The 21523-nt window shown below is 44.9% G+C and overlaps 1 protein-coding gene across 6 annotated transcripts in view; it reads right to left on the bottom strand.

Annotated features, from left to right (window-relative positions):
• Positions 1-17903, bottom strand: part of LOC104658187 (dual specificity protein phosphatase CDC14B) — a 112556-nt gene extending 94653 nt beyond the window's left edge. For 4 of the 6 annotated variants that reach the window (XM_030920251.1, XM_010358144.2, XM_030920253.1 and 1 more), the window contains exon 1: positions 17279-17511. In XM_030920251.1, coding sequence (XP_030776111.1) covers positions 17279-17438 — 160 coding nt within the window. In that variant the 5' untranslated portion in view covers positions 17439-17511. Of the gene's footprint in view, positions 1-17278 lie in introns of all 6 variants that reach the window. The other 2 variants (XM_030920250.1, XM_030920252.1) reach the window with 1 other exon arrangement.
• Between the last annotated feature and the right edge of the window lie 3620 nt (positions 17904-21523).

Raw genomic sequence — 21523 nt, 5'->3', positions numbered from 1 at the left:
TTGTTCCAATTCTGTGCTCACTGAATAACCCTAAGAGCAGTGAAAAAACCAAGATGCATAACAATGAGAATTATGTGCCGTAATTTGAGGAGATGGAAACATACACACACACACACACACACACACGTAAATACACAGAACATCTCTGGTAAGATACACAAGAGGTTAGTAATATTGATAGATTATGGGGAGGGAAAACAGGAAAGTGCCTTAGTCTATGTTGTTTACTCTTTTGTAAATCTTTTGAATTGTAAACTACATGCATACATTACCTATTAAAAAAATGAAATGAAAAACTTAGAAAAAGAAAGCAACTCCAAGTGAAGAGGTATAGTGCTGTCTAGTTGGTCATGTCTGAAAAATACAGGAAGCCGAACCAAGGGGCAGGCATAGGCCAATGATAAATGTGTCATGAAACTAGAAACCTGGTTGCACCACAAGTGCAGGCTTAAAGGGGAGGAAGACGGACACTACTTAGTCAACCACGTTCTAAATGCTGCCCACTGACATTTGAGAAACTGCAGAAAAATTACTTCTAAAATTATTATGCTTCCAATGTCAAGGCTTTTATTATTGAATCTTGATCCCATGTGAAAGTTGAGCATGTTAAATTCCACTTCTTACAAGATTAGCAGTATGACTTATGTTTCCCCTTCACTAAGAACAGACTGAATTATCTCAAGAAAAAATGAAAAGGCACTGCGCAAGATTTTAATAGACAGGAAAGCATCCGAAAAGGTACTGATGGTTAACAGCACTGAGTGATATCATGTGGTAACCTGTGATCTCCTACTGCCTAGCTTCGTGTAAGCATGTGACACACAGATTAGAAACCCTGAAACAATTAAACCAGTAGATCCACCTTGAAACATTCCCAAGAGTACCTAAGTTATTTGTTATCTGCCCTTGTTCGAAATAAAAGACTTCAAGTGGTCGACTTTACAGGCACACACTCTGTCGAGCTGAGGACGAGGAGTTCCTGGAAATGGAACTTGAACGGAATCCGCAGTCTCTGTGGAGATCCATTCCTGGCATGCTACACTGGCAATGGCTCAGCTTTTCCAGTCACTCCGCATTCACCGAAGTCAGGACCTGTCACTGGCCGTAATTCTAGTCACACAACTGTTAGTCAAACCTCCAAGTACGGTGATGTTTATAAGCCTTTCATAAAAATCACACAACTTCCAACAGTCCTTAATTGCATACTTATCTTTACTTGGTTTCCTTAAACATTTCCTTGAAAAGGCCTCGTGAAGCTTGCATTTATTTATTATTGTTATTATTATTATTAATTTGAGACACAGTTTCACTCTTGTTGCCCAGGCTGGAGTGCAATGGTGCAATCTCGGCTCACCGCAACCTCAGCTCACCGCAACCTCTGCCTCCCAGGTTCAAGCGATTCTCCTGCCTCAGCCTCCCGAGTAGCCTGGGATTATAGGCATGCGCCACCACGCCCCGCTAACTTTGTATTTTTAGTGGAGACTGGGTTTCTCCATGTTGGTCAGGCTGGTCTCGAACTCCCGACCTCAGGTAATCCACCTGTCTTACAGGCGTGAGCCACCACACCCGGCCTTTTTTTCTGGCGGGGGCAGTTGGGGGGGGGGGGTTGCGGCTAGAGTGCAGTGGCACGGTCTTGGCTCACTGCAACTTCAGCCTCCTGGGTTCAAGCGATTCTCCTGCCTCAGCCTCCCAAGTAGCTGGGATTATAGGTGCGTGCCACCATGCCTGGCTACTTTTTTTGTATTTTAGTAGAGATGGGGTTTCACCACGTTGGCCAGGCTGGTCTCGAACTCTCGACCTCAGGTGATCCACCCGCCTCTGCCTCCCAAAGTGCTGGGATTACAGGTGTGAGCCCCTGTGCCCAGCTGAGGCTTGCATTTTAAACAGCCAGTTTAGTACTCACCTTTCCACTGCTTCTAACAAATCCGCCCTGTCACATGCATATGCTTTCTCAACATTCGCTGTCAAAAATGCCCTACCAGGATACAACATAGTGACAATAACACATCCAATTTAGGGATAATGGTTGAGAGGGAACCAGCTAAGAACTTACAATAATAGCACTAAGAGCACAGAGGAAAAAAATAACAATAACGTAATGGAATGCAGCAGGTGCTGTTAAGAACCAGTCATATCCCCTTCCCACTTGCAGCACAATTTCTAATTGCACCAGTATTTCTTTCAGGGCTTTCTCTGGCCTAAAGAGTCCATTTTGCCTCCTGTCACAGGACTTGAAAATGATCACTCTCCACTCCCCAGCCAAGCCTCAGGCAGGGGTAAGTGACTGGCATATAAATATCCCACACCCTCAACCCTCAGTGAGGATAACTCTGCAGCGTGTGTCCTATACTGGCTCCCAAGATTCCCCTGCGGCCTCTAACTCCATTCCCACAGTCGCCACCTGCCTGATAATGAACCATTTGTAGCTAGCCTTTCCTTCCATCTCACTTCCTCACTCCCCTGTGAGTGCTTCCTGGGATCATTCCCAAAGCAAGTACTCGCACTGGACCCTTGACTCAGCATCTGTTCTGGGGAAGGCAAAGCAAGACACTGACTGCAGACGTATATGTGCCTACTTAGTTTCAGTAAAATATTTCAAGGGCCAGGGGTGGTGGCTCACGCCTGTCATCTCAGCACTTCGGGAGGCTGAGGCAGGAGAATCGTTTGAACCCGGGAGGCGAAGGTTGCAGTGAGCTTAGATTGAGCCACTGCACTCCAGCCTGTGCAACAACAGCGAAACTTTGCCTCAAAAAAAGTTTTTTTTTCAAAAACAAATAGTTACCACAAAGCAGCACTGCTTGTGTTACGTTCAATGGGATGTGTAACAGGCACCCAAAAAATCAGCTTTTTCTAAAAAATAGCTTTTATACCATTAAAGGACAAAACTTAATATTTACATTCATAAGTCTCCATATTAAAATAATATTTGTTGCCCGGGCATGGTGGCTCATGCCTGTAATCCCAGCACTTTGGGAGGCTGAGGTAGGCAGATCACCTGAGGTCAAAAGTTCAAGACCTGCCTGGTCTACATGGCAAAACCCCATTTCAACTAAAAATACAAAAATAAGCCAGTGTGGTAACATGCGGTAATCCCAGCTACTCAGGAGGCTGAGGCAGGAGAATCGCTTGAACCCGGGAGGCGGAGGTTGCAGTGAGCCAAGATCACACAACTGCACTCTAGCCTGCGCAACAGAGCAAGACTCCATCTCAAAAAAAAAAAAAAAAAAAAAAAAAGAATATTATTTGTTCTCTGAAATCATTTTAAACCAAGAGTTCCAGCAGGGTGCAGTGCTCATGCTTGTAATCCCAGCACTTTGGGAAGCCTGGGCAGGAGGATCGCTTGAGCCCAGGAGTTCTAGACCAGCCCGGGCAACGGAGTGAGACCTCATCTCTACTAAAAGTTGTTTTGGGCCAGGCGCGGTGGATCACGCCTGTAATCCCAGCACTTTGGGAGGCCGAGGCGGTTGTATCACAAGGTCAGGAGATTGAGACCAGGCTGGCTAACATGGTGAAACCCTATCTCTACTAAAAAATACAAAAAAATTAGCCGGGGGGTGGTAGCGGCGCCTGTAGTCCCAGCTACTCGGGAAGCTGAGGCAGGAGAATGGCGGGAACCCGGGAGGCGGAGCTTGCAGTGAGCTGAGATCCGGCCACTGCACTCCAGCCTGGGTGACAGAGCGAGACTCCGTCTCAAAAAAAAAAAAAAAAAAAAAAAAGAAGTTTTTTTTGGTGTTTTTTTTTATTTTTATTTTTTGGAGATGGAGTTTCACACTTGTTACCCAGGCTAGAGTGCAATGGCATGATCTCGGCTCACCGCAACCTCTACCTCCCAGGTTCAAGTGATTCTCCTGCCTCAGCCTCCCAAGGAGCTGGGATTACAGGCACATGCCATCAGGCCCAGCTAATTTTGTATTTTTAGTTGAGACGGGGTGTCTCCATGTTGGTCAGACTGGTCTCGAATTCTCGACCTCAGATGATTTGCCCGCCTCGGCCTCCCAAAGTGCTGGGATTACAGGCGTGAGCCACTGTGTCCGGCCTACTAAAAAAATTTTTTTTAATTAGCTGGGCATGGTGGCATGCACCTGTAGTCTCAGCTACTTGGGAGGATCACAAGTACAGGAAATGGAGGCTGCTATGACTGTGTCACTGCATGCCACCCTGGCCAAGACAGCAAGACTATGTCTCAAAAAAAAAAAAAAAAAAAAATTTTAAATAAGAATTCTTAATCCAGAGCTTTGATTAAAAAAAAAGAAAGAAAGAAAGATCTGAGTTTATGGGGAATTACTGGTTAGCTTTCAGAATATCCCACATATCTTTATTTTCGGAATTCCCAAAACTCTCACATTAAGAAAAAATTCTGTTAGCACTGTGGCAGGAAATGGTTGTCTTCTGAATCCATAAATTTAAGCTCTAAAAATCTGATCAATGCTACCTGAAAAGGCCCCCATGGACAAGGGATGCTTTGAGGTATTTCTTCCTTTTCCTGCCTTCCTCAGTAAGACAGAGTTCATTATTATTTTTTTTTTTCATTATGGAGCAAAGCTATCATTTACTTTAGGTTTAATGTGATATCTTAATGTTTGTTAGTGGCAGAATACAAGAGCAATATGGGATGGATCTGGGGAAACTTGGAAAAGAATCTTTCCCTCACGCTGGAGTAGAGTCCATTCCCACTCCCAGCTATCACCCACCACACAACTGCCATCACAGGGGCAACGGCGCTGTCGAGAAGCAGAAAGCAGACTCTTAGTTGCTGTGATCCAGAACAGTTCCTTCTGGTTGTGGAGGGGAAAATATGAGAATCTTTAAAACCTAGTTCAAACCTCCTTTCCAAGGATCCCATTCATTCAGAGGCACCCATCTTGTTTTGACTCTCTCTGACTTTTACAGATAAGGTCTTCATGCAAACCAGCTGGCGGCACCAGGTTACCCTGCCTGACCCAGTCTGCCTGCTAGTGTCAATTCCCAGACGTCAGTGGTCCAGTCTGAAATCTCTACCACATCTTTTTCAGCAGCTGTTGCAAGGATGAGACTATCAAACGCACTCAAACGTATCTGGGGCTGGGCGCGGTGGCTCAAGCCTGTAATCCCAGCACTTTGGGAGGCCGAGACGGGCGGATCACGAGGTCAGGAGATCGAGACCATCCTGGCTAACACGGTGAAACCCCGTCTCTACTAAAAAATACAAAAAAAAACTAGCCGGGCGAGGTGGCGGGCGCCTGTAGTCCCAGCTACTCGGGAGGCTGAGGCAGGAGAATGGTGTGAACCCGGGAGGCGAAGCTTGCAGTGAGCTGAGATCCGGCCACTGCACTCCAGCCTGGGCGACAGAGCGAGACTCCGTCTCAAAAAAAAAAAAAAAAAAAAAAAAACAAAAAAAAAACAACGTATCTGGATTGAATTAGTGCTGTACGCCCTTTCAGTTACAGTAGTTTAAAATTAGAATATATTAATAGTGGAGTTAAAATCCCAGCCTCAGTTGCGTTTGTTAGCTAAACTCAAAGCTTTTTTGACAGTTGTCAGAAGAGATACATGTTAAGATGCTTCACTTTCACATATTAGTTGCTTCCAACAAGCTACCTAATGACAGTATTACAATAATAAATTCCAAGAGCAAACTGAGAACTCCCCAAATTTTCAGACCGACATTCGAATTCTATTATACATTCATGTCAAAGCAGTTCTTCCCTAGCACCCATAAACGAATGGAAAATTAGAATGCTTTTCAGTTCAAGTCACACAATTACATCTAGTTCCCAAAATATTTAGCAATCTTTATCTTTAGTGCCTTCAATTTAAGAAGCAATACTCATCTCAAAGGTGCTCTGTAATTACTTCTTACCGAGAATAAACAAGAAATCTTATTTTAAATGATATCCTCTGGGATAGCTAGAGATCCAAATTAGAGATGTGGAACTAATTGACATGTAGACCTTTTCCTTTAGATATATTTTAATAGAGATAGGGTTTTCAGTGAATTATTAACATATACTTATATATGATCAGTTACATATCAAAATGACACTTTTCCCTGTTGTTTCTTTTAAGGGTTACAACACACACACACACACACACACACACGAAAAGACATACCATAAGACAGATTATTTTCACCAGATATTGGAAAAATTATTCGTTCATATATATATTTTTGAGATGGAGTCTCACTCTTTCACCCAGGCTGGAGTGCAGGGTGCAATCTCTGCTCAGTGCAACCTCTGGTTCAAGCGATTCTCCTGCCTCAGCCTCCTGAGTAGCTGAGATTACAGGTGCGTGCCAACACGCCTGGCTAATTTTGTACTTTTAGTAGAGATGGGGTATCACCATGTTTGCCAGGCTGGCCTTGAACTCCTGACCTCCAGTAATCCACCCTGCCATGGCCTCCCCAAAGTGCTGGGATTACAGATGTGAGCCACTGTGCCCAGTCCAAATTATTCATTTTGTATAGGAATGATCGAGTGACATTTCCAACACACAATTCTTTCAAACTGATGCTATTTAAATGAAGACAAGAGCAAAACTACATAATGACTAATTCTTTCATTACCTGTCTTCATTGAGATGATGATTTAAGAGTGTATTCTTTCTCAGTCTCCAGGGAAAAGGGGCATGTATAAACCTTCACAACCCTTCCCCTCCGTTCTTTAATAACACTTGCCCAATTCAAGTAGTTGCTCAATAAATACTTGGTGAATGGATACATTAATTAATTCCATAGCACCATTCATATAAATACAAATAATAAATGAGCAAAACCCAAAGAACGATTCAGCTGAGATGGTCCTAAAACTGAGAGAAGGCTTTGCAGAATTCAGAATCTGTAATGATAGTACGGCATTACGGATTGGATATAAAAAGATCAATGCCATAAACCACAAAGCAGTGCCAAGAAAAGTAATTTTACTTTCAAATGAGAGCTTGAAAGAACAATAAATATCACAGACATCAGGAACAAGATGTTTTTATTTTGTAAAAAGTACACTGCCAACCAAATTTTAATGGTATAAAACTGAACTACCTGAGAAATGAAGTTGATACATGATCTTATGCAACTAGAATTAACTTATCCAGCCTAGCTTCTTCAGCTTTTCAGACTCAAAAACAATGAACAGGACCAAATTTGTGAAACAACTGGTGAATGAAGCATTCTCTAAGAGAACTGCTCCTCTAGAATATAAACAATGCTGAGATTAAAGAAACTGTATAAAAGACCAAGAGATTAAAGTTAGAATTGTTTTAAATTGGAAAGATATATAGATACATACACATACATACACACACATGCCCACGCCCATTCAGATTTGTTTTTTGCTTACTACCCATATCTGAGGCATTTGAAAGTCAAAGTGAATAAGAATACTTTTTTATGTATTTTTTTTTTTTTTTGAGACAAAGTCTTGCTCTGTTGCCCAGGCTGGAGTGCAGTGGCACAATCTCGGCTCACTGCAAGCTCTGCCTCCCAGGTTCACACCATTCTCCAGCCTCAGCCTCCCAAGTAGCTGGGACTACAGGCACTTGCCACCATGGCCGGCTACTTTTTTGTATTTTTAGTAGAGATGGGGTTTCACCGTGTGAGCCAGGATGGTCTTGATCTCCTGACCTTGTGATCCACCCACCTCGGCCTCCCAAAGCGCTGGGATTACAGGCGTGAGCCACCACGCCCGGCAAGAATACTTTGTAAATTAAAAAAAGAATATAGAAGCACTACCCTGTTCCCCTAGCTAGCATTTCATGACATTTCCCTCTTGCCAAACTCAGTAAATAGGATATAAATCTATTAGTCAAATAAATGTCTAGAAAGAACTAAATGACCGCCAAAAAAAAAAAAAAAAAATCAGGAGTAGCTGTTATAGTTATAACAACTCATTGTGAGTACCCTTTCCACAAGAGCCTACGAAAGTGAGATTCAATTGAAAAAGAAAAATTGAATATTACCAAAAAATATCTACCACCCAAAACTTGGCATTCTTATTAATCCAATAAAGTATCGCAGAAACTTTCAGTATTTTTTTTTTTTTTTTTTTTTTTTTGAGACGGAGTCTTGCTCTGCCACCCAGGCTGGAGTGCAGTGGCCGGATCTCAGCTCACTGCAAGCTCCGCCTCCCGGGTTCACGCCATTCTCCTGTCTCAGCCTCCCGAGTAGCTGGGACTACAGGCGACCGCCTCATCGCCCGGCTAGTTTTTTGTATTTTTTAGTAGAGACGGGGTTTCACCGTATTAGCCAGGATGGTCTCGATCTCCTGACCTCATGATCCACCCGTCTCGGCCTCCCAAAGTGCTGGGATTACAGGCTTGAGCCACCGCGCCCGGCCCTACTTTCAGTATTAACCATCACAGAAACCAACAAAACCTTTCATATAAAGGCAGATTTCCACTCAAGTCATAAACATACCAACGCTGCTCTACGGTTCCAGAAAACTGCATCTGCTGCTGGAGATTAAGACACGCAAACAGGAAAGGACGGAACCGAGAACGACAAACTAACAGATGAAATTCTACAGCTTAAAGTAATATAAAAGAACTGCAAGCAGTCAATGATCTGAATACCTTTGTTGGAGCAGTATCCATGAAAAGCTATAGAAAAAAAAAGAGAGAAAAGGGCGTAAAACTTTCATATAAACTAGAGAGTCCAGATGAGATGTACACATTCCAGTTCAATATCCTTGAGTTTAGGAAGGCTACAATCAATTTTGGAAAATGTTTTCAAAAGTAATCCCTGCCTAATATGGAAGTCAATTCTTCTTATAACACTAGAAATCAAATGACTCACTTTGGAAGCTAAAAATGAAATAGTGGGAAGAAACAATATTTGAAGATTGGTTAGTTCCTGTGAACCAGTCTGTTTGTCTCTAATACAATCTCTTCCACATTTGTCCTCAACAACCCCGCACCTACTTACCTCATTCATAAAGGCGCCTGATCTAGAGGAGGTGTGGCTTTGAGATGTTCAAATGGTCTGTCTATGTTTTCATGTCAACTTACAAATCCTTATAACAACTTTAATGTGAAGGATTTACTTAGGTAATAAAAATATTCAGAAGCTAAGATGGGAAGGAAAACAAAAAATACTGGCTACTAAAATTCACTTTTCCCAGGGTAATAAAAAATAGATTTAAAGATCTAATTTCTTCTTTATATCCTACTCCCAACCTTTCCAAATAACTTGTGTCTCTGCGACACATTAAGCATGGAAACGTCCTTTGAAAGGCAATTTGTTTTACAAACAGACAAAAAAAGGCCCTGTCTGCCAATAATATGCACCATCGGTTTCAAATCTTTTGGATAATCGTCTGTGAAACACTATTTTAAAACATATACAAGAACAGCATTTTCTAAATTAACCACTCTGAAAATTTATATTCTATCAGTAAATAATTTCATATGTTGTTTTATTTTCTATCTCAGGCTCTCCCATGGTAGAGGGGTCTCCCATCTTTAAGAAGACCTCCCCAACAATAAACTTAGCTGCAATTTAATCTTAGGCAATATAAGTCTTCAGTAGAAGAAAAATACGTAACAATAGCCTCAAGAATGAAGTAACAGCTTTGGTTTATTCCTCCTCTTATAGGACATCTTTCTACAGAGAAACTGTAACATTTCTCCCAAGGCAGAAAAGATGATCACCACAGAGCCAAACCTCCTCCGCTGCCCTGACAAGTATGGAGCCAGCCTCATCGGGAGCATTTCTGCCCTGAGCTCGCTCTCAGAAGCAGAGACAGGAACACACTGCGTTTCCACTGTGCTGATTCACTGAACCTTTTGTGCAAGTACACAGGAATGTTTGCTTCTTAGTTTGAAACCCTTCCAGGCGTGATGACTGTGCCTCAGCCTGCCCTTTGTCCTCGCAGCTGCTGTCACACGTGTGACACGAGAGAACACTGATGCAGCCCTGGCCATCAATGGGCATCGAGCCAGGCACTTCACAGGCACCCCCTTCACTTCATTCTCACAACAAATCTGTGGCAATGAGAGCATCGAGCCTCCAAAAGGCTCCTGATAACCCGCCTGTGCTCAACCCTGGGATGGGGCAGAGACTAGGTTTCCATGGTGTCCTCGTGTCTAGCAGCTAGCGTAGTTGGCCTCATAGAACTGGCTCTTCAAAAACTCTTTGAGTAAAGTTTTTCTTCCCTAAAGATTTCAATCACAATATGCGATATGGTTACTCTATATGCTAGTTCTCCCGCAGACCCTCCCAGTGTTATTCTCTCAATTAACACAGGAAACATAAACTCCATGAGCGCAGGGATTATCTCTAGCAGTGCTCTATTTTTAGCACTTGAAGGGGGAAGAAAGCTTGGCAGAGTAGGTATTCATTTGCACAAATTCATTATGCATTTGTTGAATGAATAAAATATCTGGAAAACTGGGACTGTTAATGACAGTCAATTTGGAAAACAGCATGACCTGTAGAAGACCTGAATGATGTACTTGTTTTGTTCCTTTTCCTAAAATTCAGTAGGTAATTATTCATCTCCTAGCCTAAGTAGCACAGGACTAACTAGGGGATGTCCAATAAATCATTTATGTACAACTCTGTGAAGCAGCTTTATCTGCTGGCAACAGTAAAAGTCAGGTAGTCATGGCTTTGCCAGAAAGAAACTACATCAATGTGGCCCAATTTTCTCTCTGGCCCTTTAGCTTCTTTACAGGGGAGTGTGGAGGGCTTTGATCTCTTGAAATTCTTTCCCCTAAAAAGCAAAACATCTGTCCTATCAATTCAGTGATTCCCACAGACTATCTCAGAAACTTCCAAGAAATGTCACTTGTGTGCACCAATGCCCTTCTTCCATCCTAAATATCCACAGTGTGGTGTCAGTCCAGCTCTTCCTAACCCTAACAGAAACTGGGAACATTCCTTCCCAATCAAAAGCACAAAGCAATTACAGTTTGCACTGACTGGCAACTCCCTGGCATCAGTACCATTTCTGCAACACAATTACTCCACCTTCCCTTCGTGTCTGCGCCCAACTACTCTGTATGTCCACTTAAGTAAGGAGTGACATTTGAAACTGTCAAACTGTTGCCTGCATGTGGTGTTGGAGTGCCTAAGAAATTAGATTTAAAGCAGATAACTAACATGAATATCAGAAGTGAAGATGTTGAAGAATTAAGCAAGCACAGAAATCAAGAAAGCAAATTCGCATTACAGACAAATTTAAGTGTAAGTAGAGAACCAAGACACAGGCAAGAAGAAAAACGCACACTATACACTATGACGGGCTTCGATTCCTGAAACTGAATAATCTACTATAACACAAAACTCTTGAAGAAAAAGCAATTTTTCTCCTTGACTCAGTGTTCTACATAACAGCATTCCTTTTCTATCAAGAAAAATATACTTCCATCACTGCAATGAATATGCATGACTATTTTACATAGTAAGCATGCAATAAATACTTCTTGAATTAATGAATACATTTTCCCTGTCTAATGTCTGCTGTGAATTTTAAAGATCCTAAAAAGGAGGGAGGGAGGAGACAACGCTGTATTTGTTTATTTGATGAGTATCCAATATATCACCATTAATCAGTGCTTTAAAATGACAATCTTGACCTCAATTAGTGTTTCTCCAATAAAATTATTTACTGTGATAATACAGACAGTCTTTAAAAGTTAGATCATGGCAGACCCAGCAGCTATTACCAATATTCTTTTTTTCTTTTTGAGACACAGTTTTGCTCTTGTCGCCCAGGAGGGAGCACAGTGGCACGATCTCGGCTCACCGCAACGTCCGCCTCCTGGGTTCAAGCAATTATCCTGCCTCAGCCTCCCAAGTAGTTGGGATTACAGGCACCCGCCACCAGCCCCAGCTGATTTTTGTATTTTTAGTAGAGACAGGGTTTCACCATCTTGGCCAGGCTGGTTTCGAACTCCTGACCTCAGGTGATCCACCCACCTTGGCCTCCCAAAGTGCTGGGATTACAGGCGTGAGTCACTGTGCAGGCACCGATATTCTTTACTAATCAGAATTTTTCTTTTCTTTCTTTCCTTTTTTTTTTTTTGAGACAGGGTTTCACTACGTCTCTTTTGCCCAGGGTAGAGTGCTGTGGAACGAACACAGCTCATTGCAGCCTTGACCTCCCAGGCTCAAGTGATTCTCCCACCTCAGCCTCCGGAGTAGGGGTTTTGCCATGTCAGCCAGGCTGGTCTTGAACTCCTGGGCTCAAGCGATCTGCCCACCTTGGCCTCCCAAAGTGCTGGGATTACAGGTGTGAGCTACTGCTCCCAGTCTAATCAGAAAGTTAAAAAATAAAAATAGTAAAATAAATTGAAGCACTGCACCAACTATTACATCTTATAAATTATCAAACATAGATATATGCAGTACTGTTAGAGTCTTTCAATTTTTTTTTCCTGTGGAAAGGAAAAAGTACACTGCCATGAATGGAGGTCCCTATTTAAGGGATAGGAAAATAGAGATAAAGATTCAGACCTCTGGGCCAGGCGCGGTGGTTCACACCTGTAATCCCATCACTTTGGGAGGCCGAGGCGGGCGGATCACAAAGTCAGGAGATCAAGACCAAGGTGAAACTCCGTCTCTACTGAAAATACAAAAAATTATCCGGGTGTCGTGGTGGGCGCCTGTAGTCCCAGCTACTCAGGAGGCTGAGGCAGGAGAATGGCGTGAACCTGGGAGGCGGAGCTTGCAGTGAGCTGAGATCGCGCCACTGCACTCCAGCCTGGGCCACAGAGCCAGACTCCATCTCAAAAAAAAAAAAAAAAAGATTCAGACCTCTGACATTAAGGAGGTTCATAGAAAAATCTAGTATTTTTTCCTTGAAAATCCTCCTCAACCTCCCCACTTCCTCCAGTTTCCTAGACTGGTAACAGCTCATTCTGATCTGTACTCAGCATCTTTTTACCATTAACGCTTACAGTTTACACTGCCTGTTTTGTTTTGTTTTGCTTTGTTTTTGAGGTATAGTTTCACTCTGTCACCCAGGCTGGAAAGCAGTGGCGCGATCTCAGCTCACTGCAATCTCCACCTCCCTGGTTCAAGAGATTCTCCTGACTCAGCCTCCCAAGTAGCTGGGACTACAGACGCATGCCACTATGCCCAGTTAATTTTTGTATTTTTAGTAGAGAAGGGGTTTTACCATGTTGGCCAGGCTGGTCTCGAACTCCTGACATTAGGTGATCCACCTGCCTCAGCCTCCCCAAGTGCTGGGATTACAGACATGAGCCACTGCGCCCGCCTACATTGTCTTTATGACCTTTTGTTTTCATAGTAGACTGAAACTGAACTAGCAGTACAGCTCAAGTAAAAAAATTCATGTCATTGCACATGGCAAGAGGTGAATGAATGGCTCGGTGAGAGGTGGATGGGGTTAGAATGAGAATTAAACCCCTTAGTCTGCTCCTAGTAAGAGTAAATGCCCAGTATAGGGGTGTGGGTGGCCAGATACTAAACAATAATGATATATAACAAATGACAGCAGGAACAAAAATAGGCATTAAGCATCCTATATTAAATACACACACATGAAGTATCCTGGAATCTATGGGAATTCAATTTACAGATTAAATAGGCTGCAATAAAAATGTCAAGGGACTAAGTTAAAAAATGATGTATTGAAGGCCAGGGTGGACAGAAGTGACAACATGCATTAATTTTTACAAACCTACTCCACTGTGAAAGAATCTTGTGAATCCAATAATAAGTGTTGGCAAGGATGTGGAATAATCGGTACATTGCTTGCAGGAACGCTGGTGGTGTAGCCACTCTGGAAAAAGAGTCTGACAGTTCCTTAAAACATTAAACATGCAGATACCATGTGATCCTGCCATTCTGCTCCTGGGTGTTATACTGAAAACATGTCCATGCAACAACGTGTATAGGAATGTTCACAGCAGCATTATTCCTAATAGTCAAACAGTCCACTGAGGAATGGATGAAGTCCATATGTACTCTGGCCTGGCATTTTGACTTCTAGAAATACACTCTATAGATACAGTCACACATACAGACAGACACATACATTGATGCTACTGCAGCCATTTGCAATAGGGACTGGAAAACTCCCAAATAACCATCCATTTATTACTACTAAATAAATCATGATTTGGCCACACATTGCAGCCATCAAAAGATAACTAATCAGCCGGGCACAGTGGCTCACGTCTGTAACCCCAGCACTTTGGGAGGTCTAGGCTGGAGAGGATCACAAAGTCAGGAGTTCAAGACCAGTCTGGCCAACATAGTGAAACCCCATCTCTACTAAAAATACAAAAATTAGCTGGACATGAGCGTGCGCCTGTAGTTCCAACTACTCAGCAGGCTGAGGCAGGAGAACTGGTTGAACTTGGGAGGCAGAGGTTGTGGTGAGCCGAGATAGCGCCACTGCACTCCCACCTGGGCAACAGAGCAAGACTCCATCTCAAAAAAAAGAGAACTAATCTTGCTGGTATGGCACAACTTCCAGAAACTTGAATGTGCACAGAAAATTGAAGGAGGAAAAATATTACCAAGGGAGGGAGACTCCATAAAACTAATTTGATAGGCCAGGTGAAAGTTCACACCTGTAATCCCAGCACCTTGGGAAGCCGAGGCGGGCGGATTACAAGGTCAGGAGTTCGAGACTAGCCTGGCCAATATGGTGAAACCCCGTCTCTACTAAAAATACAAAAATTAGCCAGGCGTGGTGGCAGGTACCTGTATTCCCAGCTACTTGAGAGACTGAGGCAGGAGAATCCCTTGAACCCAGGAGGCAGAGCCAAGACTGAGCCACTGCACACCAGCCTGGGAAACAGAGCAAGACTCCATCTAAAAAAAAAAAAGAAAAAACTCATTTGACAATGTTTGACTTTTTAGAAGTGTCCATGTACTGCTGTTTAAATTAAGAAAACAATAATAGAGGGAAAAACACATTGGGAAGGGAAGGACCAGTTGCCATTTGCTGAGGACAGGCCTCAAGCCTTCCCCCAAAAGCCCAATAAAAAGTAATCTAAACTCTGTATCTGAAGATACTTTAATTGGCCTTGTATATCACACTGCAGACTATCACTGAGGACTATCACTGTGACCTAGAGAAGTCACAGGGAAAGGTGACTATAACCTTTACTCCCCTGGAGCTCCCTTACATTAAAGCTGGACCCTTCCATTATTAGGGCTTGCAATCTGATAGGATTTTTTTTTTTTTTTTTTTTTTTTTTTTTTTTTTTTTTTTTTTAGCAGCAGCAAGATTTATTGTGAAGAGTGCAAGAACAAAGCTTCCACAACGTGGAAGGGGACCCAAGAGGGTTGCCCTCTGATAGCATTTTTATTTCATATAATGCACCTCTCCTCAGTATTCTGCTTGGTTATATTTTTCTGAAGTTAATAAATTGGTGACTGCCTCACGAAGGCTAGCCACATCATATTTGATCTCCATCAAGGAGAAAGATTTACTCCAATGTCTTTGCTGTCACAAACCTTCTGATTGAAAACCTAAATGTTCATCAACAGGGACTGTCTAAATAGGTTAAAAAAAATTTAAATCTACATATACATTTAAATCCATACGTACTTGTTAATGGTTTCACTCATAAAACCATATGTACATTGGCCTAAGCGGTAATTAAAATCAAGCCAGTTTTGTATGCACCAACTCAGAACAATCATTCTAATAAGAAACATAAGGAAAATGGAACAATGTGCAAAACAACATGTTGTGTGCTACTCGCACGTGTGTGGTAAAGAATATATAGCATATATAGTATGCATGCACAGTCTATTTCTGGAAGACTTCACAAGAAACTGGGAAGAGTAATTGCCTCTAGAGAAGGACACTTGGAGGTTGTGAAACCAACTTTTCTGTAAGTACTCCTGTGCACCTTTAGAACTGGAGTTCTGCACCATGTACATGCATTACTTGTCTTAAAATTAAATTCCATTCAACACAGATCCTTTGAAGAGGTATAAATAATAACGGGCAGAAACTACGTATAGGCCCACGCGCTCCCAGTCCCACTGGTCCTCGGTGAGGCCCTCTTCTGGGAAGTGCACAACGCTGGAGGGACCTGGCTTCTCAGCCTCAGCAGGCTTCACCTCCCGCACCGCCCCCCCCCCCCCCCCCCCCCCCGCAACTATCGGCAGGGGACTGGGTACTCAGGACAACCCCTTCCTCTGCCCGCTCTGGTTCCCAAGGGCCATCCACCAAAGCCGAGAAACCTGCTCTGCTCTCAGCTTCATTTCAAAAGGACCTTAGTTTCCAGATTGTCCATGAACCTAAAATATTATTTCTCCTAAATGTCTGTTTGTCTCAACACTTCAACTTAACGTTCTCGCCACTCCAGCTTACCTGGTTTATCAAAGGCTAGGGGCGGGAAACAGTTCTTATTAACGCCACGCACCGCCGTTGACACATTCCCCGCCACTGAAAACAGACTGCCAATTCCCTCAAAACCGTGGACAGCTCTGCTGTTTACACAGCGTTGGCACATACATCATCACATTTAATGCCTTTACACGCGTCACTGTCAATCCCAGCAAACCTAACAGCTGCCAAATTGGATTTATGAGTCTCCAAGAACGGTCGAATCAGCACTAACAGAACAGCTATCGAAGGGCTGCTTGGCTACCTGCTCTGGCTGGCTGGGATTTCTCAAGTGACAACCCGGGCATTCATCTTGCCGGCTGGCTCGAATGCCATCAACGTGACACCTTCCTTCTCGAGGCCCCGGCGGGGAGCGGACCCCGGGAGGCGGAGGCGTGCGGGGGGCGCGCTAGGGGCAGGGCGCGAGAGGCCCGGGAGAGAGGCTCCGGCTTCCGCGCCGGACGGGGAACGCGGCGCCCCCGGGTCCCAAGGCTACGGAGCAGCGGGGGTTTGGCCAAAGCCAAAAAGGGGCAGCTCCCGTGCCAGGCGCGGTCAGCGCGCTCGGGGAATCCTCTGGGGCTGACTGAGAGGTTGTGACTAGCGCGAGAGCCAACCGAACTCGCAATCCCTGGAGGCGGAATCCACAGGAACTCGGAAGCAGCCCGCGGGGAGGAGCTGCAGGTTCGAGACGCCGGGCTGACGCCCACAACTTAAGAAAGGTGACCCCCGATCCATCTTGCCGGTGGAGGAGGATGCACTGGCTAAAGTTATAGCTCACAGCCCACGCAGCTAGAAACTCGGGGCCGGGGGCGCTCCCCAGGAGCCAGGCTCCCAAAGGGGGTGTGGCGGCCGGGGCGTTTAAGGGGGTGGGGGCGAAAGTGTTTCGGCCCGACCCCGGAGGCCCCGGGCAGCCCGGAGGGGTGGGCCAGGGCCCCGCGCCGGGTGCGGCCGTCCGGGGCCCTCCGCGCGCCCGCTGGCCGGCTCACCGGTGATGTCCAGGTACACGTCGTCCTGGGAGTCCCGGCGGCGCAGGTCCTGCTGCGTGGAGCTGCGGATCTTCTTCACACCCAGCGAGGTCGACGAGCAGCGCCGCGAGCAGGGGGGCGCGGCGGCCCAGCTCGACCGCCGCTCGCTTTTCCGCTTCATGGAGGCGGCCGCGGCCCGTCAGGGGGCCACGACCATGGCCCCGCGCGCCCGCGCGCCCGCCGAGGCTCCCGCCAGCCCCGCGCGGGCGCTCGGGGCGGCGGGCGCAGAGCGGCGCTGCGGGGACGGCGGGCGCCGGCGGAGCCCGGCGGTAGGCGGTCGCGCAGGAGCCGGAGGAGGAGCCCGGCCCACAGCGCCTGCCCCGCTCCCTCCCGCGGCCGCCGCGGGACCCGCGCCGCAGCCCTCTCTACAGCGCCTCCTGCCGCGGCCGGCGCCCCCAGCCCGCCCCCAGGTGCCCGCAGCCTGCTGGCGCGGCCGAGGGGACTGGACTGCTGCTGGCGGCTGGGGCTGCCCGGGGTAACCGTGCGTGCCCACCGCGGCCGCGGACGCTGCTGCGTAGGCGCCGGGGCGCAGCCAGACGCGGCTCGTGGGGACCCCAGGAGGGCTGTTCCGTGGCGCTTCATTCACAAAAAAGGGCCCACAACCCTCCTCGGGGCCCGCAGACTAAGGCCTTTCATTGGCTAGCGCGGCGTGACGTCACGGAGACGGGGCTTTTCTACAGGCAGGTACTCGGTGACGCCATAAAGAAAACTCTGAGCGCTTCCGCCAATCAGAGGTAAAGTGTGCTAGCGACCTTCGCCAGCCCCCCAACTTCTGTTTCTTCTGTGTCCTCCGGCTGCCAGCACCCCAGATCCCAACTTCCTTTAGTGAGTCACCAAACATTTACACATCCCCACCCTAGTAACTTAACTCCAGGTCTTTGGCATGTATATATCTTAGAGTATTTCTTGAATTTCCTTGTAATTCGCGCCAAGAGAAAGGGACTTTTGCCATGGCTGCCAGCTTGGAAGAGTATGGCCTGAGTACATTACCTGCAGCTATATACATTTAAAGTAGAGTTAATTTCAGAACTTTAGTAGAACTATTTAAACAACTACGCTCTATTTATCGATCTATGTTCAAAGAGGCCAAGCAAGAGCTTCTTAAGGACCCGATAAAACTTCCGTGGAACCACAATATACCGTGGTGGTTTGCACCTCAGAGTTTCTCATCTCGGAATCCAGCACCCACATTAATTCAGTAATTTTATACACTCATTGCTGTGTATACCGAGGTGTCGACAGGTCCGATTATATCATGAAGTATTGACGCAAGGGGCAAATTTAGTCCTTGAATTTTTTATCTGGCACACTGTAGGGTCATATCTCTTCTTTTTCTACTGGATTAAAATAATGCTCTATCTTCCTGGAACTTAACCAAAAACTGTCATTTTGGAGGGCCTTTGAACAAACGTCCATGGCAGCATCTAAAAGGGTGAGAAGATTGGAGAGTAGTGTTAAGATTTCATGGCCCCCAATTTTACATCTGCAAGCTGTCCCTATTTTTCACCAGCACTTGAACGTTTTATCCTGCAGTTCCGCAGTTAACTGCCAGCCTGGGGAAAAGAAAGATGAATTTGAGTCAGTCCCCTTGGAAGCCTCTCAGAAATGCAAATTTTCATAGAGCACCTCAGGAAGGGGCTCTTTGACTTCAATTGTTGTGGGCTTTTGCCTTAAGCACTGCTAAATAAGGAAGTAGGGGGGTTGTGTCTGAAGCTAGAGATGAGCAGCTCTGTAAGCACTTTTTCTTAAGGTTGGTTCTCCTATTCATTCCTCCTCTGTTTCCCCTAAGGACATCAGTGAAGGCCTTAAATTTAAAAAGGTCTACATGTTTGTCTGTAGGGGCAGCAAAGAAAGCTAGAGAGTGGGAGGCTGTCTTAGAGAGCAGAAACGGTAGGTCACAGCCCTTTGTTTTGACCTGGAGGAAGAGGAGGAGACCTTTCAGACTGGCCCAGGGGCTCAGCATTGGAAAGCCACCCAGTTTCCCAGACTACCAGGGATTTTAAAGGAGTGGGTCTTGTTTTGAATAGATATTACAAGGGACTGGTCCGTGTGGCTCCCTAGAAGTACAGAAAAACAAATATCTCCATGACATTCTGGTCTTTTGAGAGTAACTTGTTTAAATGTCGGGAATTCGGGAGGCAGAGGTTGCAATGAGCCAAGATTGTGCCACTGCACTCCAGCTTGGGTGACAGAGCTAAACTCCATCTCAAAAAAAAAAAAGTGTCATGAATACAGATAATTATACCATTTAAATATTTTCATACTTTGCAAGTATATAATTTTATGCTTTGTATAGTATGAACAGACAAGGTATAGGACTACACTTTGTGATTATGCGGAAGTATCTTTCCTTCTTGTGAATAGGAAGTCTGTGTGCTGAGTATACACATTAAAGTTTTAAACCCTATTTATATTTTGTTTTTAGGTCATGTTTAGATAGAGGCAGAAAAGTGCTGTTTCGTAGCTGATGCTTGTTTTGTGTGTGTGGCTCTGCTCTTGAATGGTTTGACTCCTCCCCCTCTTTGATAAGTTGATCCCTGGGCTCTGAGAATTTGGCCACAGGAAATGTATTTTAGTTTGCTTCCCTGATTAGTTGGTTGTTCATTGCTTGACAACTCATAGAATTTTACAGCTTGAAAGCTCCTTAGACAATATTTGGCCCAAGGCTATCCTTTCACAGTGAGGACATGAGGACCCAGATGAGTGGCTAGAGAGGGAACCAAAACTCTCTAGAATCTGGGTTGCCTTTTCCTGAACTGCGGAGCTTAGGGAACAGATGCATCTGGTTGATTCTCAACATTACGGCAGCACAATGAAAAGAGAGAGAAAAAAAAAAGGAGGGATACTCTCTAAAATATTCCTCTTTCCTAGGTAAATTCACCCTGAAATGAAAACAATTGTGGAACATTTTCTTATATGTATATTCCAGATAGATCATATTCTGAAAATGTGAAATGTTACACTAAAATCAGTAGCAACTGGTTGATAGATATGTGATGTGAATTTCAAATAATTCAAGTTTCAGAATCTGTGAATTAGTTTTAATTATGTGAAGATAAATAATTTGTACAAAGTCAATTTCCATAAGTTGGTTAATTTCATAAAAGGTTACATTTGATAAATATGGTATGTTCCATAAAAAGTTAAATTTCCATAAAACTAGAGGGCTTAGGTGGCAGTCATATGGGAAAACGGGCACACACTGAAGTCTTCACTCTCATGTATAAAAAGAGTTGTTTTGGGCCAGGCGCGGTGTCTCACACCTGTAATCCCAGCACTTTGGGAAGCCAAGGCAGGCAGATCACCTGAGGTCAGGAGTTCGAGACCAGCTCATCAGGGGGAAATCCCATCTCTATTAAAAATACAAAAATAAGCCAGTCGTGGTGATGCGTGCCTATAATCCCAGCTACTTGGGAGGCTGAGGCAGGAGAATTGCTCCAACCTGGGAGGTGGAGCTTGCAGTGAGCCAAGATCGTGCCACTGCCCTCCAGCCTGGGTGACAGAGTGAGACTCCGTCTCAAAAAAAAAAAAAAAAAAAAATGGCCGGGCGCGGTGGCTCATGCCTGTAATCTCAGCACGTTGGGAGGCCAAGGCGGGTGGATCATGAGGTCAGGAGATTGAAACCATCCTGGCTAACACAGTGAAACCCTGTCTCTACTAAAAATACAAAAAATTAGCCGGGTGTGGTGGTGGGCGCCTGTAGTCCCAGCTACTCAGGAGGCTGAGGCAGGAGAATGGCATGAACCTGGGAGGCAGAGCTTGCAGTGAGCTGAGATACAGCGCCACTGCACTCCAGCCTGGGCAACAGAGTAAGACTCCGTCTCAAAAAAAAATAAATTTAAAAAAAAAAAAAAGAGTTGGTTTTGTTTCATTGGATATCCTGGCAATCCCAACATTAATCCGAAGTCTGCCATGTCCATGCCCCTTAAGATGAAAATCTTTTAGAACCCTAAAAATGGAAGGAATGAATGTTTGTTGAGCTACCACCAAATATTGGACACTGCTAGGGGCTTCATTCTCATGCCCTGTTGCGTGGTATTCTCATTTGAGAGGTCATGGCAGTTATCCTAGGTCACTCAATCAGTTTGGTTTGGAAACCCAGGATACAGGATACACATGTGGCTCAAGTACTGAGGGGCTGGCATCATTGTTCACTGCCAAGAGCAGGGTCTAAAGGGATCCTGCCTTGCAGGTGGGCTTCTGAAA

This window comes from Rhinopithecus roxellana, chromosome 16 (assembly GCF_007565055.1).
Source record: "Rhinopithecus roxellana isolate Shanxi Qingling chromosome 16, ASM756505v1, whole genome shotgun sequence".
Taxonomy (NCBI): domain Eukaryota; kingdom Metazoa; phylum Chordata; class Mammalia; order Primates; family Cercopithecidae; genus Rhinopithecus; species Rhinopithecus roxellana.
This window is presented reverse-complemented; position numbering and strand designations above follow the sequence as displayed.